The 17492-nt window shown below is 55.8% G+C and overlaps 1 protein-coding gene across 6 annotated transcripts; it reads left to right on the forward strand.

Moving 5' to 3' along the window:
• Positions 1–305: 305 nt before the first annotated feature.
• CHRM1 (cholinergic receptor muscarinic 1) lies at positions 306–12939 on the forward strand. 6 transcript variants are annotated; one of them, XM_046017903.1, is made up of 5 exons: positions 332–876; positions 1332–1424; positions 3446–3509; positions 9716–9928; positions 10349–12939. In XM_046017903.1, exon 5 carries the CDS (start codon positions 10426–10428, stop codon positions 11806–11808), a length of 1383 nt encoding a protein of 460 aa, XP_045873859.1. In that variant the 5' UTR covers positions 332–876; positions 1332–1424; positions 3446–3509; positions 9716–9928; positions 10349–10425; the 3' UTR covers positions 11809–12939. The 6 variants fall into 6 exon arrangements, 5 of the variants coding, with proteins under 5 accessions (XP_045873859.1, XP_045873858.1, XP_045873860.1 ...); XM_046017902.1 differs by lacking the exon at positions 9716–9928; XM_046017904.1 differs by lacking the exon at positions 3446–3509.
• Positions 12940–17492: the final 4553 nt, after the last annotated feature.

The following is a 17492-nucleotide window of genomic DNA, read 5'->3' on the forward strand; positions in this document are numbered from 1 at the left end:
CCCTTCCAACCAGACCCCCGTATAGCCTCACACCCGGGCTCTGCAGCGGGGACGGACACAAGAGCACGCAGCCTAGCACGCGGACACGTCTGCCCAGCCCCTGGGGCGGGTGCGCCAGCCCTCTGGGTCTGTTCCAAGTTGGAGCCTCTCACGTGAGGCCCAATGTGTCATTTCCAAACAGAAGGAATCTAGCTAGCTCCTTCGCAGCAGGGAAGAAGGGTAGGGTGTGGGGCTGGGTGGGTGGGTGGGCGCGTGGGCTCGTGCAGGGCGCAGGGCGTGTATGAGGGAAACAAGCATGTGAACGCTAGGCTGTGTGTGTCGGGGCATGGTGTGCACCGGCTGGGGGCTCTAAGGGTGGGTGGGGGAAGGAGCCCAGGGAAACAGTGTGCCTTTGTGAGGGTGTGTGTGTGTGTGTGTGTGTGTGCATATGTGTGCCGCTGAGTCTGTGTGCAGTGGGTGTGGGTGTTTGCCTCCCTGTATCCGCCTTCTCTCCCATTCCGGACTTTTAGCCTTCCTGGGCTCATTTTCCCCATGTCCTACCTCCTCCCTCTCTGGGCTCGAATTAGGTGCCCTAGTGGAGGAGGGGGGCATGCTCCAGGACCTAGTCCAACCCCAGACGCTGCCTGAGGCTTCCCTCCAGCTCCCCCTCCCTTCCTTTTCTCTCTTTCCTCCCTCCCTCTCTTTCCTCTCCTCCCTCCCCCCCAAGGCTGGCGTGCCAGGGGGTGGGACATGCCAATCACTGGCTGTGCCTCTCCGGCTGCCAGCACAGGGCGCAGCTCCCCCCGGGAGCCAGGTGTTTGGGTCCCTGGAGACGCCGCCGGCCCCCGGGGGAGGCAGTGGTGCTGAGGACCCTACAGACCCTTCTCCAGTCCCATGGTGAGTACATTTGGAAGGGTTCGGGAGGGGCTTCACCGAGGTGGGGGCGGGAAGAGCAGGTCCTGGGAGCAGAGCAGAGACGAGGGCTAGGAAATGGGGATGAACTCTGAAGAGAGGAGGGGGCCAAGGAGGGGGTCTGGAGACCAAGGGGGCTCTGCAGCACTAGACAGTGGCTGTTCCAAACACTCGGTCTCGTGGCTTTGAACAGATACACCCGATGTTTTTCTGGGGTTCAGCTGGCAGAGAAGATGGAGACCCCTCCCCTTAGGAAACTGGACCTGGAGCCCAGAGGGACTAAGCCGCCCCCTAGCAGGCAGAGGAACCAAAATCCCAGAAACAGAGTGGAAAGAGCAGGGGGCCAGAGGGCAGCCTTTACCACCAGCATCCTGTGGGAGGTTGCCCTCCCCCCCAGCATCGGGGTGCCCGTCCCAGAACCTCCTCCTCTTTTCCCTCAGGGAACCCTGACTCCCACCACCCCCATCCACCTTCAACCCCCCCAAGATGGACTGAACCAGGTTGCTGGCCAGACGGACAAGCTGGATGCAAAGGTGGGTGTTAGGCCAGAAGCCAGCAGGGGACCAGGCCAAGAGCCCCAGGGCTCTCCAGGAACAAATGGGCACATGGAAGGCCACACCAGTCAGGGTACGTGGCCCTGACGTGTGCAAGGGCCCAGAGAGCGCTCCCTATGTCCACAGTAGCTTGGGCTCCCCCAGAGCAGGTCTCGGTCCTGTAGCCTGTTAGTGCATCGGTACTAATGAGCACCCATGCAGGGACCCATCCCAGGAGCCCCCAGACCCCACGATGCAGGTAGGGAGGGGCTGGAGGCCACCAGCTCTGATTCTGCAGATTCGCCAGCTCCCGGGCCGGCCGCTGGGAAGGGGGTGGTCAGCTCCCATTGGGTCATTCAGACAAGTGCTGCTTAGGGGTTCTCGGTGCTAGCAAGAGGGGCTCACATCTTGCCACAAAACAGACCTACAGCTCCACCCAGGCTGACCCAACCACCACCAGCCACCCACCCCCCTCTCCCAACTGGCCGGAAGGAGTCAGATTGTCTCCTGTAGCCGGACAGTCTCCTATCCCTGGGTAATCAGCTGCTCACTGAGCTGTCAGATAAGAGTTAGTTCTCTGCCCCCTGACCTTAGCCACTGGGCAAGCCATGATCGCTGCTGTGATACAGAATGCAGGGAGGGGAGGGGATGGTGAAACGGGGCTGCGGAAGATGTGACTCTTGTCTCCTGGGCTGGGGCCTGGAGGTCTGAGAACTCGATCCCCAAGGGCAAAGAGGCGTCCAGAGTGTCAAGAAGGGATTAGGCAGAGGTCACATCAGCCCTAAAAAGGAACCTCTCCATCGAACAGATGAAGAGACTGAGGCTGAGGAAGGAGAAGGGACATGCTTATGGTCCCAGAAGGGACATCGAGGGCTCCCCCTGGGCTGGGACCCCATTCCCCTCACCCTCAGGGCAACGCTGCGCTCCCACCTCCCCGAGCAAGATGACAGGGTGAGGGGAGCAGCAAGCCTTCGGAGGCAGGAGCTTGGGCTCTGGAGGGGAGGGCGGGCGGGGAGAGGTGGGTGACTATCTCGCTGGGTTTCTGCTTCTGATGCCATGGTGATGCCTAGAAGGATGGGGGAGGGAGGAAGAGAGAAGAAAGGAAATGGGGAGGAGAACTCAAGGATGGAAGAACAGGGGGCAAGTGGAGAGGTAGATGAGGGGCGGAGCACGGGATGATGCCACCTGGCGGAGTGAGGTCTAGGGCCCAGCCTGCTGACTGCCTGGCTCTGGCATGGTTTGGCTGAAGTCGGGGAACTGGTTAAAGTCCATCAGCCGTGAGTGTGTTTGGCAGTAGTTCTAGGGCTGACGCTCCTCTTCCGGCTCGGCAGCACTCTGATGAGCATTTAACTGATGGCTTCTGCTCTCCCCAGGGCTAGTTGGCATTCCCAGTGGTGACTGTTGAGCCTGAAAATGGGGTAAATTGCATGTGTTTACCCCCTCCTTCCCAAGGCCAGGCATTGGAGGTAGGAGTTTTGTGCACCTTTAATAGGTCAAGAGCTACTTTTAGAGAAAAGTTAACCCAGGGGAAGAAAGCCGCTGTGACAGGCTGGCTTCTGGATGAAGGGCCCAGCAGAAGGGACCCGTCAGAAGACGGAGCCAAAAGAATGCCCTCCTCCCTGCACATGTGAAACCCCAGAAGCCCAGCCGCACAGACCCTACCTCGTATCTCCCTCTCCCCAGTACTGCTCATTCTCTCCAGTCAGGGCTCGGCCAGCTTCCAGGCCCAGAATCACAAGATGGCTTCGCTCCTCCCTCCTGAATCTCTTCCCCAGCAACCCCTCACTCTCCCTCTCCCCTTCTCCACCACTCGACCAGTGGTAAGATTCAGGAACCCCAGTGTTCAGGAATCCCTCTCCCCAGCAATTGCTCCTGACCTCCCCCTTCCTCTTGCCAGCCAGATCCCCAGCCCCTGGGGATCCATCCAAGGCTCTGGCGGTCAGTAGTCTGGCCTGCTGTTCTAGAGGCTCTGACCTCATCCCTTAACCCTTTAAGCCCAGGCTGACTTTTTCCTCCCCCAGCACTGACGGGCCCCCTCCCACGTCCGCACCTGTCCTATCACCGCGCTCGGCTTCCCGGCGGCAGGTGAGTCAGGAGGTTGCTTGGTCCGTTGAACAGGTGAGGATGTTCTTGGCCATTTCTCTCCTGTGCTCTCAAGCCAGACAGGGCCTCACCCAGGAGACAGGGACCCAGCAGGTGAGGGTAAGCAACAGCCAGAAGGAGCAGGGGGCACGCTCCGGAACCTGACGTGAAACAGGAGGACCCCACGTACATATTCACTTATTTGTTCCACAAAATATTTATGGAGAAACTACGTGTGCCAAGCACTGGGATATGAGGCAGACGCAGCCCCTACCCTGCTTCTCAGAGAGCTACGGCTAGACCTCCCCCTTCCTCGGCGCTGTCATCACACATCATGCAGATCGACAACAGACACTGTCACACACACACACACACACACACACACACACACACACACGCACACACACACACAAACCCAGGCCAGATTCTAAAGGACGGACTGGTTCTTCATTGACTCAAACCTCAAACTCTGGGTTTGAGGTGGGTGAGGAGGCTGGGGAGCCAAGGTGGGTGAGGAGGCTGGGGAGCCCACCATTCCCACAAGAGCCGTTCAAAGTAAGCAGGGGTCCAAGAGGTCTACATCCTGGTTGCATTAAGGAGTTAAGGTCCTTAAGGCCTCAAAACCTTGGTCGCGCCTTTTGCAAATTGAGGACAATAAAACCTGTTTCACAAGGAGTTGGAGCAGGTCAATTAAATCATAACTAGAAAGCTTAGAGCTGGGTCTGATGTATGGTAAACAATCAGTGAATGCCAGTTGTTATGATAATATTAATAATATTATTAAAAGCTCCAACAGCCTTCATCAGGAGGCCACAGTCCTGAGCAGAAAAGCACCTCCTGCTTCCTCGCCTCCTTCTGGTACCCCAGACGGGACACCCACGGAGGAGAGACTCACCCCCACCATTTTTTTTTTAAGATGTTATTGATTTTTTTGACAGAGAGAGACACAGCAAGAGAGGGAACACAAGCAGGGGGAGTGGGAGAGGGAGGAGCAGGCTTTCCACTGAGCAGGGAGCCCGATGTGGGACTGGATCCCAGGACCCTGGGATCATGACCTGAGCTGAAGGCAGCCACTCAATGACTGAGCCACCCAGGCGCCCCACCACCGCCCCACCACCATTTCTTATTCTCACTCAGCAATGCACACACCCTCACACACCATCGGCCTACAGAAGGATTACCAGGTTGGGACAGTGACTTTCCCAAGGTCACATGGCAGGGACCAGAGCAGGCCCCTGGGAATGTTCTCCTGAGCAAATCACTGTCCAAAAGAGGTTTGGGGGCCTCTGCTCCTGACTGGGGAGGAAAGGCAGAGTTATTGACGACTCAGTTCTTGGGCAGTAGCCCAAGAGCTCAGAAGATCCAGGGAGTGGAAGAATCGGGGTCCAGTTCCCCAGAACCACTACCTTCCTCTTTGCCCCAGTCCTCCTGGGAGGCCTTAGAGCCCGTCCAGCTCCTAGGTGGGATATAGAGGAGTCTGCCAAGCGGGAAGAACGCAGGCCTCCGAGCCGCAGCCCCGGGGCCGAATCCCAGCTCTGCCACTTCTCACCACTGTGAGTTGAACTCACATCAGAAAGTTGAACTTCAGTGTCCTCATCTGTGAAATAGAGATAAGAACCCCGCTGGGGTGCCCAATGCATTACAGGAAATGATAGCGTACATCAAGTGTCTGGCATGCAGGACGTGATTCAGTATGGCTGAATCATTCACACTGAATGATATCAGTGTGGCTATTAAAATGAGTGAGTGGGGAACGCCTGGGTGGCTCAGTTGGTTAAGCCGCTGCCTTCGGCTTAGGTCACGATCCCAGCGTCCTGGGATCGAGTCCCGCATTGGGCTCCTTGATCGGCAGGGAGCCTGCTTCTCTCTCTGCCTCTGCCTGCCTCTCTGCCTACTTGTGTGTGCTCTCTTTCTATCTGACAAATAAATAAAATCTTAAAAAAAAAACAAAAAACGAGTGAGTGGGAGGGATTTCTAGCCATTAAGGAGGGGGACTGCCTCCAAGGAACACTTCTCACAGGTCCTCCATTCCGAAAGCCTTTTTAAAACTCATCAAAGCTGGAGCACCTGGGTGGCTCAGCCAGTTAAGTGTCTGCTTTCGGCTCAGATCATGATCTCGGGGGTCCTGGGATGGAGCCCCGCATCGGGCTCTCTGCTCAGCAGGGAATCTGCGCCTCCTTCTCCCTCTGCCCCTCCCCCTGCTTAGTCTCTCTCTCTCTCTCTCTCTCAAATAAGTGAGTAAATAATCTTTAAATATATATATGTAATAATAATAAAGAAAAACACATTTTTAAAAAGAAAAGAAAGAAAATAAATAAATGAGGACCTGGAGCGGGGCTGTGCCAGGGGTCTAGACAGCAAGAGGGGACTGGGCTGTGGGTGGGACTGAGGAGCCAGAAATGAGTCCAGAGACGTGCTTTGGATGCCGTGAACCCCAGCAGCCGGCAGATACAGGGTGGCCGGGGAAGGACAGGTTAAACGGTTGCCGAGGATCACACCGCTAGGAAGAGACAGTTTTGAGGGAGGACACACAAAAACTCACTGATCGAGATAAATAATATTGTAATGTTACGTTTTAAAAAATCAACTAGCCAAAAAAAAAAAAAAAATCAGACAGCAACTAGACAGCCCACAGGCGGGCCGTCTGTTTTTATAAATAAAGTTTCATTGGAACCAGGGCCAAGATCAGGGTGAGTCACGGGTGATAGGATGGTTTGTGCAAGTGCAAGGTTGGACCCTGCCTTTCTTTAAAATTTTATTCATGATGGATGGTTGTGCATCAGTTTCCTCTCTTTTTTTTTTAAGGTACTCTCTACACACAACGTGGGGCTCGAACCCACGACCCCGAGATCCAGAGTCACCAAGCCAGCCAGGCACCCCATCAACTTTTTAAATATTGCATTAAAATATCCACTTGCTTGAACACTGAGTTTGGGGGCACCTCTGATTTTACACCTGAGGGAAAACTGTCTCCCTCACCCCCCAGCCCCAAGCCTAGCCTGGCGGTGGTGTGGGACCAGATCAGACAGATGGGAGGCCTTGACGCAGCACTGACGGCCACACCACACCCCGGCAGACAGGACGCCCGGGCAGACAGGACGCCCCAGCAACTGCTGGGGGTGCGGCCTCTGAGGTCAGCAAGCTCATCTTGTCTGACTCTGACTTACTCTTTTCCCATCTAGACCCGGGGAGCCACGGGGGGCTCCAGAGCTGCCCCAAAACACCAGAGGTTGAGGGGTTGGGAAAGGGAGCCGGCACCCGAGTTAGGAGCCAGGAGACTTGGGAAATACACCATGCCTTCTTCCCCCTTTTCTCTGGGCCTCAGTTGCTCCATCCGTGCTATGGGCACTAAACAGCCCTGAGTTCAGATCAGAGGGACAGGAGTTGTATAGGGCAACCGTGTCGCGGCTGCTGGCACCCACCAGTGCCTCCCCAGGGAAAACCCCCGCGGGCACAGTCCCATGCCAGCCGCCGGCCCAGCACCTGACTTTGGTTACGGGAAGAGAATGCAACAAAATTCAGTAAGCAAGACAAACAATATTTCAGCATAATATTTTTAAAATTCAAATGGGCGGGGCACCTGGCTGGCTGAGTCAGAAGGGCACACAACTCTTGATCTCAGGGTCGTGAGTTCAAGCCCCACACTAGGTGTAGAGATTACTAAAAAAATAAATAGAAATAAATAAATACAATTTTAAGAGATAAAATTCCAGGGGCGCCTGGGTGCCTCAGTCATTAGGCGTCTGCCTTTGGCTCAGGTCGGGATCCCAGGGTCCTGGGATCAGCCCTACATCGGGCTCCCTGCTCTGTGGGGAGTCTGCTTCTCCCTCTCCCACTCCCCCTGCTTGTGTCCCCTCTCTTGCTGTCTCTCTCTGTGTCAAATAAATAAATAACATCTTTTTTTAAAAAAAAGAAAAGACAGATAAAATTCCAATTGGCAAACTATGATAGCCTCCAAGCCAGCCATCGGTTTTTATAAATACAGTTTCAGTGGAACGAAGTGCTTGGGTTCAGATCTTGGTTCCTTCCTACCTTACCTGCCTGATCTTGCTTTTCCCAACCTGGGAAATGGAGAGAAGAGCGACCCCTAGGTCACGTGTTTCCCCGTTAAGATTGCAGTAATGCACATAAGTGCTTTCAGCAGCGACTGCCACTCAGGGAACACTGAATAGTAACAATGATCATTATCGTGGCAGTTGCTATTGTCATAGTATTCGAAATTTCTTTTAAGTTCATTTAAGTAATCTCTACACCCAACGTGGGGCTTGAACTCATGACCCCAAGATCAAGAGTCACATGCTACACTGACTGAGCCAGACAGGCACCCCAAGAAATTTTAATCAAAGGAGCAGACACTTGGGGTGCCTGGGTGGCTCAGTCAGTGAAGCATCCGACTCTTGATTTCAGCTCAGGTCACAATCCCAGAGTCCTGGGATGGAGCCCTGTGTCGGGCTCCCTGCTCATGGCGGAGTCTGCTTCTTCCTCTCCCGCTGCCCATCCCCTCCTTCCCTCTCTCTATCTCTGTCTCAAATACGTAAATCTTTTTTTTTAAGATTTTATTTATTTATTTGACAGACAGACATCACAATTAGGCAGAGAGGCAGGCAGAGAGAGAGGGGGAAGCAGGCTCCCTGCTGAGCAGAGAGCCTGATGCGGGGCTGGACCCCAGGACCCCGGGATCATGACCTGAGTGGAAGGCAGAGGCTTTAACCCACTGAGCCACCCAGGCACCCCTCAAATACATAAATCTTTTCTCAAAAAAGGAAAAGGAGCAGACCCTCGTAGGAGGAAGCCCTCACTGCCACACATGCTAAGAATCAACGGGAACCAAGCTCAGGCCTGTGGCACCAGGCCTGTCCCAGGCTCTCTTCATCTATAGACCCATTTCGGCCTCACAACAATTCCTTGATTGATTCTCCAGGGACTAGTGTCATTCCTGTTTTCCAGCCGAGGAAACTGAGGCACCGGCAGTGACGCCGCCAGCAGCGATCCCATACCCTGGAGATGGTACAACCTGGGTCCCAAAGAAGCCAGTCTGGCTCAGGCTGTCCAGGCCCTTCCACCATGACGTGCCGTGTCCTCCTGACGTGCAAACTGCCCAAGACACACAAGCACATGCTGACAGCTACGGTCCTTCTCGCTCCTTCTGTCACACTCCCGACTGCCATCCTGAGAGTCCCTCTCACGCCCCGACCCCGTGACCGGTGGAGATGACCTCAGCCACACATCCTCGGTCACAGGATGTCACAGCCGCCTGTCATGCCTCGACCTCCTCACAGGCACACAGCACGCTCATCTCTCTGTCACAGACCAGTTCCTGAGGAACACCAGAGCCCAGGGGGCCCTTGCCCGATGTCTCTGCTTTGGAATTTTTCCAATGATACAACCCCTAAAAACATAGCGGCATGTGGGAGGAAACCCCAGTCTTCCAAGGACAGACGGATGCCTGAGGCCCAGGACAGGAAGGGACCTGCCAAAACAAAGAAGAGCAAAATGGTGGCTGAGCGGTGGGGTTCTCCTGCTAAGGTTGCTAAGAGACCCGGCTTTTCCCTTTCCCCACCTCTAGCCCTTTAGTGCCTGGGCTGGACTCCGGTTTCAAGAAAAATGTGGGGGAATCTTCCCTTTCCCCTTGCTACCCCTCACTCAGCTTGGACCCAGGAAGAAAGTGGGGAGACAGAAGGGGGCTCCCACACCTCATCAGGGGCCAGACCCCTGCTGGGAGCTGAGGCCCTCAGTTTCCCCGCCAACAGCGCCCCACTACCACTGCCTGCATTCACTCCAGACTCTTTTTTTTTTTTTTAAAGATTTTGTTTATTTGTCAGAGACAGAGAGAGCATAAGCAGGCAGAGCAGCAGAGGCAGAGGGAGAAGCACGTTCCCACTGAGCAGGGAGCCCGACTTGGGACTCGATCCCAGGACCCTGGGATCATAACCTGAGCCAAAGACAGATGCTTAACCGACGGAGCCATCCAGAAGCCTCTCCCTCCAGACTTTCTACCACCAGACAAGCATTTAGGCCCAGAGCAACTTACCCTACTGCCCGCCTAGAGGGGCTGATCCAGCTCCAAACTCTGCCTCCCTCCTCTCTCATTCTCTCTCTCTTTCTATTTCTCCCTGTGTCACACACAGACACGCATGCGCGCGCACTCACACGTACACCCAGGGAAACATGCAGACACGGCAACATAACCTCCCCCTCATCTTCTCTAGAGCCTTGCCCCGGCCTTCCCATCTCGCCTTATTTGATGGAAGATCATGCTGGAGCTCCACATGCTCAGAGTAGAAGAGAGACGTGGGTTCTAGCCATACTCACCTCCGCTGTCGCTGTGGCCTGCTCTAGAGGCCGCTTGGAGCCACGGCTGCCTCAGGGAAATGGGGAGCCTAAGAGACCTTCCTCCTAGAGATGTACGACAGTTAAATTAGGTAATTCGGTTAAGTGCTTAGTGCTGTGTCTGGCATGTAGTAACTACCTAGTAAATGAGAGCTTTAATAAAATTGAGTGAAGTGCTTTGAAAATTTGGCAGTATTGTATACAAAACGAGTCTCCCGACTCCTGCCACAGGAGTGAAGCAAGACAGGAATTAGTAGCAATTTCCCAAGGAGAAAATTGAGGCTGGGAGTCTGAATGGTGAAGCCGGAAGGAGGACTCCATCTGTGGATTGCAAACCCCCACCCCCCAGGGCTGCAGAGGGCTGGGAATGTGCCTTATGAATGACTGCGTGTGGCCACGGGTGAGAAGGGGTGACGTCTCTCCTAAGGGCCCAAGAAGGCAGAGGCCGTGTCCCCAGCGCCTTCCACCCCAAGCTGTCAGAGACAACCAAATCTCGTGTCCTCTCGTTCCAGGTGATGACCTCCCCCTGAGGAAGCCCTATACTGCGACTAGAGGAAGGGGCTGCCCCCCCCCACCCCAACCCACCACCATGAATACCTCGGCCCCACCCGCTGTCAGCCCCAACATCACCGTCCTGGCACCGGGAAAAGGACCCTGGCAAGTGGCCTTCATTGGGATCACCACAGGCCTCCTGTCCCTGGCCACAGTGACGGGCAACCTGCTGGTCCTCATCTCCTTCAAGGTCAATACTGAGCTCAAGACAGTCAACAACTACTTCCTGCTCAGCCTGGCCTGTGCTGACCTCATCATCGGTACCTTCTCCATGAACCTCTATACCACGTACCTGCTCATGGGCCACTGGGCTCTGGGCACGCTGGCCTGCGACCTCTGGCTGGCCCTGGACTACGTGGCCAGCAACGCCTCCGTCATGAACCTGCTGCTCATCAGCTTCGACCGCTACTTCTCCGTGACCCGGCCCCTGAGCTATCGAGCCAAGCGCACACCCCGCCGGGCGGCCCTGATGATCGGCCTGGCCTGGCTGGTGTCCTTCATCCTGTGGGCTCCGGCCATCCTCTTCTGGCAGTACCTGGTAGGGGAGCGGACGGTCCTGGCCGGGCAGTGCTACATCCAGTTCCTCTCGCAGCCCATCATCACCTTCGGCACAGCCATGGCCGCCTTCTACCTCCCGGTCACGGTCATGTGCACGCTTTACTGGCGCGTCTACCGGGAGACGGAGAACCGGGCCCGGGAGCTGGCGGCCCTGCAGGGCTCCGAGACGCCCGGGAAGGGGGGCGGCAGCAGCAGCAGCTCTGAGCGGTCCCAGCGGGGCACGGAGGGCTCCCCGGACACCCCTCCGGGCCGCTGCTGCCGCTGCTGCCGGGCGCCCAGGCTGCTGCAGGCCTACAGCTGGAAGGAAGAGGAGGAAGAGGACGAAGGCTCCATGGAGTCCCTCACATCCTCCGAGGGGGAGGAGCCCGGCTCCGAGGTGGTGATCAAGATGCCCATGGTGGACCCCGAGGCCCAGGCCCCCGCCAAGCAGCCCCCCCGGAGCTCCCCCAACACGGTCAAGAGGCCAACCCGGAAGGGGCGTGAGCGGGCCGGCAAGGGCCAGAAGCCCCGGGGGAAGGAGCAGCTGGCCAAGCGGAAGACCTTCTCGCTGGTCAAGGAGAAGAAGGCGGCTCGGACCCTGAGCGCCATTCTGCTGGCCTTCATCGTCACCTGGACGCCGTACAACATCATGGTGCTGGTGTCCACCTTCTGCAAGAACTGTGTTCCCGAGACCCTGTGGGAGCTGGGCTACTGGCTGTGCTACGTCAACAGCACCATCAACCCCATGTGCTACGCGCTCTGCAACAAAGCCTTCCGGGACACCTTCCGCCTGCTGCTGCTGTGCCGCTGGGACAAGCGTCGCTGGCGCAAGATCCCCAAGCGCCCGGGCTCTGTGCACCGCACCCCCTCCCGCCAGTGCTGAGGGCCCCTAGCCGGCGTCCAGGCCCGCCACCCCAGGCCCTGGGACAGCCGGGCAGGAAGGAAGCGGGCCGGGGCTGCGACCTCAGACCCAGGGCCCTGCTCTGTCCTCACCAGGCTTCCGGCGGGGGGGGGGGGGGGGGGGGGGGGGGAGCCATAGGTCACCTTCCTGGATGGCCCAGACAGACCCTGCCAGCTTTCCAAACTGCTGCTATTCCCAGGAGGCAGGGAACGAACCTGAACCGGGGGAACTGGTTTTTCTGTTCCCTGCTGGGTGGGAATGGGCTGTCACCAGGAAGAAGGCTGGGGAGAGGAGGATCCAAGCTTTTTAGATCCCTTGTTTGCCTTCAGGCAGGAAATCTGTGGGGAGCCAGCAGGCCAGGCCAGGGGCTGGCCCCTATGGGGATGGCGGTGGGAGATGGTGGCCCCCCCCACCCCGGGCCAACAGCAGGGAGCTGATGCCAACCACTGAGAGGAAAGCTTGGCTCCAAGGCAGCACCCCCTGGCTGGATACTGGGTATCCCCTCCCTCCCTGGGGAGCAGCCCCCCAACCCCTCCTACCACCTCTCCCCACCCCACCCCACCCCTGCTGGGTCCTAGGCACACTCTCCAGGGTTGTCTAGCCTCCCTACAGATGTCCCCAGAGTGTCCCCACAGCAAACGTCCAAGCATCAGCAGGACGATGTCACCAGAAGAGACCAGCTTGGCTGCCGTCACACACCAAGTCCCGAGGGAGGCAGGAGCAGGACCAGGCTCCAGGTGTTCTGACTGTCCCACTCTGTCGTTTCCCTGGGAATGAGGGGCAGGGGTGCCTGCTGTCCAGCCCCACACCCATACCCTCTGCCGGTCCCTCCCTCCCTCTCTGGCTCACAGCCGCCACCTGGATGGATCTGCTCCACGCAGGCCTAGCCAGGTCTCCCGCATGCTGCCTGCATTCAGCCTGCCCCACACAGGCCTGGCCCAGCCAACGGGTCTTCTCCTGTGAGCTCCCAGTCCAACCCATGCATGGCCTCCCAGCCGCCCTTATCTCCGGACCCAGCCTGCCCTCCTCCCTCCCTGTTCTTTCCTTCTATTCTCAGCAAGTGCTGAGTCTGTGAATAAAGCCACATACCCAGAGGATGCTCTGGGGCCTTCTTCCCTGTGTTGGGTTGTGGACCTGGGCTTAGGCCAGGACAGAATGGGACAGAGAGGGTCCCAGTACTGTGGAACGGGCGGTCCCGGGAGGGGCAGCACTGAGTGTCTGGATCTCCTGAAACCTGTGGGCCCCAGCCCTCCAAGCTCCCCGGCTCAGGTGAGTAGGGCGCTCATGTAAAAAAAATTGCCCTTGCCCGTAGCCCAGCATATTCTCTATCAGCTTTGTCATATGTGGCTGCTCAGGGGGCCTACTGGAACCAGAGAGAGTAGAACTGCTCCAAGGCCCCATTTACAGATGGGGTCCAGGCCAAAGCACTCCAATAAAGGTGACCCTCAGGCCAGGTTCTAGGCATCTCATTGGTGAGGGGGCCCTAAAGCTTAAAGCAAAAGAATCTTCAAGAGGTCAGCCCCACAGCATAGAGTAGTGGTTCTCATTGGGGTTCCTCAGGAGCACACTTAGGTTCAATGATTTGCTAGAAAGGCACGCAGAACTCAGCAGAGCTGTTACACTCATGGTTAAAATCTATTACAGTAAAAGGATATAAATTAAAATCAGCAAAGGAGGGGTGCCCGGGTGGGTCAGTCAGTTAAGCACCCCACTCCTGAGTTGTCCTCTGGTCATGATCTCTGGGTTGTGGGATGGAGCCCTGCGTTGGGCTCCACACTGGGCGCGTGAAGCCTGCTTAGGATTCTCTGTCCTTCCTCTGCTCCCTCCGTACACTCTGACTCCCCCTTTTTAGGGGAAAAAAAAAAATCAGCAAAAGCTAATAACACTTAGGGCAGAGTCCAAAAGAGACCAGGTGCAAGCTTCCAGTTGTCCTCTCCCAGCAGGAGTCATGGGGACAACATTTAAGCCTTCCATGTGTGACCACATGCATGAAAGATTACCAACCACAAAGCTTACCTGAGCCTTGGTGTCCAATGTTTCTACTGGAAATTGCTCATGTAAGCCTGGCTGACCCACTTGGCTGGCCCTAGTTACTCAGTGTCCAGCCCCTCCAGAGGCTAATCTGATACCACGAGGCCCATGGTCCCCAGGTAAACAAAGATGCTCTTATCAGGTGGGATGGTCTCCCAAACCTTTCTCCAGAATGTGCCGGGTTTGGACCACCCAGACCTCCTAATTGATCCTTGAAGACACCGCCATCCTGACCAGAGGCATTAGTATCACTCAGGAACCTGTTAGATCTCTAAGTTCTAAGGGTCACCCCAGAGGTACTGACCCAGAAACTCTAGGGGTCCAGCAAGCCCAGCCCTGTGCTCCAACAAACCCTCTGCGTGTGCTGATGCAGGCTAAAGGAATGAGGTCCTGGGTGGGCTGAAGGTCACACCCCCCCCACAGCAGTCAGGTCCCCAGAAGCCTTCAAAAGGGAAGCTTCCCACACAATGTCATCTCTAGACGCTGGGAGCGCCCCTTCCTCACCACTGCTACCTCGTAGCCCTGAGCCTCCTTTAGGGTTCAATGCCCGGCCCTGTGGAAAAGGCGCTGGAACAGCAGTCTTGGTGGCAGAGAGAGCGAGGAAGCTGAGCAGCAGCCTTAGGAGGAGAGGAGCTCTGGAATCCGGAAGCCAGGAGAGGGAGGTCAGAGCTGGTGTTCGCATCTGGAATGGGGCTAGCGGTTCACACTTGTCCCTTGTCACAAGCGCGAGTCCTACCTTGCCCGTGGCCCCCACCAGGCAACCCTAGGCAAGTCTCTTATTTTCGGTCTCCTCAAGGGGAATGAGCTCCTGGCAGAAGAGGGAAGAGGGCCTGAGAGATTAGGAAGAAAGCCCCTCCCAGGCTCTGAGAGCTGTGGCCAGTGTTACCAGAGTTCAAGGCTGTTCCAGACCCACACTTTTCCCTACACCTCCAGCCGTGGCTTTACGGAGTCCAGAGGCCCATCTCCCACCCCCGCCTGGGAGGGGGTGTTGTGGGGGGAGAAGCGGGTCTTGCAGAAAGGACTGTCAGGGACAAGCCTGGGTGGAGAAGGACTTGCAGTCCACAAAGGCAGCATCCCAAACATGGGGCCTGCGCCCTGCAAGCCTCTGAAGCAGGAGTCCTTCAAAGCCAGCTGCCAGAAGATGGAGGAAGTGGCTTGAGGCTGACAGGAGAAGGTGGTAGGATATGGCATCAGTCCACCCCAAACATCCCAAACCACCCCCCTACCCCCCACCCCCGCCACCCTGCCCTGAAGCTGTCCTCCTTGGCCCTAGGAACAAGGGCTGTTTCCAACGTGAACAGGAAGGGAGGAAAGAATGAGGTGGCTTTGTGAATGCCCCTACGAAGTTGGAGCAGGCCTAGAGGAGGGGCAGCCGGTAGGACTTTGTCCTCCGGGCTGCCCCCTCCCCGCCACCCAGCCGTTCTCACCGTATCACTTGAGCGCCATCTGCGGGCAACCGAGGGAATTGCCCTGCCGAGAATCGGCGCTTAAAACCTGCCAGGGGTTCTTCGCAGAGAGCAGGACCCCAAGGCAAAAGATAGAGTAGGTCGTTGGCCACCTCAGCAACTGCCCCCACATCTCGGCAGGAACCCGAGGCCCCGGAAGGACCAGTTCACTTGGCTACAAGGCTAAACCTGCTGGGGCAAGCCTGGCCTCTCTCCTGTATGCCAGCTTCACCAGACAAGTAAGAGATGGATGGGGGCGGGGCGGGGGGGACTTGGTATGGAGGGACAGCCCCCCCATGTTCTCCCAGTGCCTCCCCCAGGCTTTTGGAATCATCAGTTTCATTTCTTGGAGCCCGGCTCCGATTGTACAGAACAGACACTGATCCAACAGGACATTTAGACAGGCACCGCCTACCTTTACAGCACAAAAGCCTTTGGAACGGCAGGTGTCCCACACCAGGTGATGTCTTTGTTCTTTGCATCTTTAACACACACAAACGGCGTAACTCCAGGAATTAGACTACCACACAAAACAAGACTGAAAACTACGGTCACTCTCCCCGCAGGTCGTACAGGTCCCTGTACGCCCCCCAGATCTACTCCCCCTCCCGGTGTTCCTGGCCTGGCTAGCACCACCATCCACGCAGCGCTCAATTCAGAAATCTGTGAGTCACCTTGGACTCCTTTTCCTTCTCAACTCCCTGTACCAGTTGGTCAGTCCACCTCCTGAACAGCTCCTAAATTCGTCCAGCGCTCCCTGTCTGCCCATCGCCACCCTAGCGCAAGAGTGCCTGAAATGCTTAAACTACCCCTTAATTCAGGGGTTAACAAACCTTTTCTGTAAAGGGCCAGATAGTAAATATTTTAGGTTCTGTGGACCAAGAGGCAAAATTGAGGATATTATGCAGTTACTTACGTATTATGGTTGCTGTTACAACTATTCAGTTGTGCCATTGTAGGAAAAAGCAGCCATAAACAATACCTAAGTGAATGAACATGGACGTGTTCCAATAAAACTATTTAAATTCCACTGAGCTTTGAATTGCATATAATATTCATGTGTCACAAAACCTTATTCTTCCTTTGATTTTTTTTTTCTGGCCATTTAAAAATGCAAAACTCATTCTTAACTTGCAATGGGTACAAAACCAGGCCAACCAGCCGTAGTTTGCCAACCCCTGACTTAATTGATCCCATTCCCGTTCATTCTCCATGCTTCAGCCAAGGGGATTTTGCCAAAACATAGATCCGATGCTGCCAATCTTTTGCTAACAACTGGCCAATAGCTTGAGATAAAAATGCAAGGTCCTCAGCCTCCAACAGCCTTCCATCCAGGCTCTTCTGTGACCCCTCATCCCATGGACCCTAGACAGCCCCAGAAATTCCCCTGGTCCTCACACAGGCCCCAAACCCACTCATTCTTGCTTTTCACTCCTTCCAGTTCCTCTGCCTGGAATTTTCTTGCCCCACTAAAAATTCTGTTTCCTTTACACTCTACTCACAAAATTTCTGACACCAAATAGCGGTTTGTTTTGGTTTTTTTTTTTTTCCACATCAGCTAATTCTCCAACATCAGCCAGGTGTCCAACAACTGATTCTGACACTATCTACCTGTAGTTAACATCAGATCCCACGGGCTAAGGGCTCAGGACCATGAGACTTCCCCCTCATTCCCGCCAATCTCAAGTAGTGGGTCATGAGGGGACCCGTACTTCTGTCTGATTTGGCTACAAGTTGGGAATTCCCACAACCCCCTCCTCCGGTTCAATACTTTGCTCAGGGAACTCCGATAAACACATTTACGGGTTATATGATAGAGACGATAAAAGAGAATGGACAGAGGAACAGTGAAGTCTGGAGGGTCTCGAGTCAGGAGCTTCTGTTTCCGTGGAGGTGGGGTGCACCCCCTTCCCAGCGCAAGAATGTGTTCACTGACTGGGGAGACCTCGAACCCCATACTGCCAGGATTTTATGGAGCCTTCATGTAAGTGTGATGGGTTATTAACTCAACCTCTAGCCCCTCTCTCCTTCCTGGAAGCTGAAGCTATCCAGGAACATAACGAGAGCCATCCTGTTAGAAAAAAAGGCACTCCTATCACCCAGGAAATTCCAAGGGATTTGGGATCTCTGTGTCAGGAACCAGGATCAGAGTTGATGGCCATGATGCAACTATTGGGGTGGAGGGACCCT

The sequence above is a fragment of the Meles meles genome, chromosome 8 (genome assembly GCF_922984935.1).
Source record: "Meles meles chromosome 8, mMelMel3.1 paternal haplotype, whole genome shotgun sequence".
Lineage (NCBI taxonomy): Eukaryota > Metazoa > Chordata > Mammalia > Carnivora > Mustelidae > Meles > Meles meles.

Coding starts and splice junctions, on each gene's coding strand:
- CHRM1 (XM_046017903.1), top strand. CDS start 10,426: ATGAATACCTCGGCCCCACCCGCTGTCAGCCCCAACATCACCGTCCTG.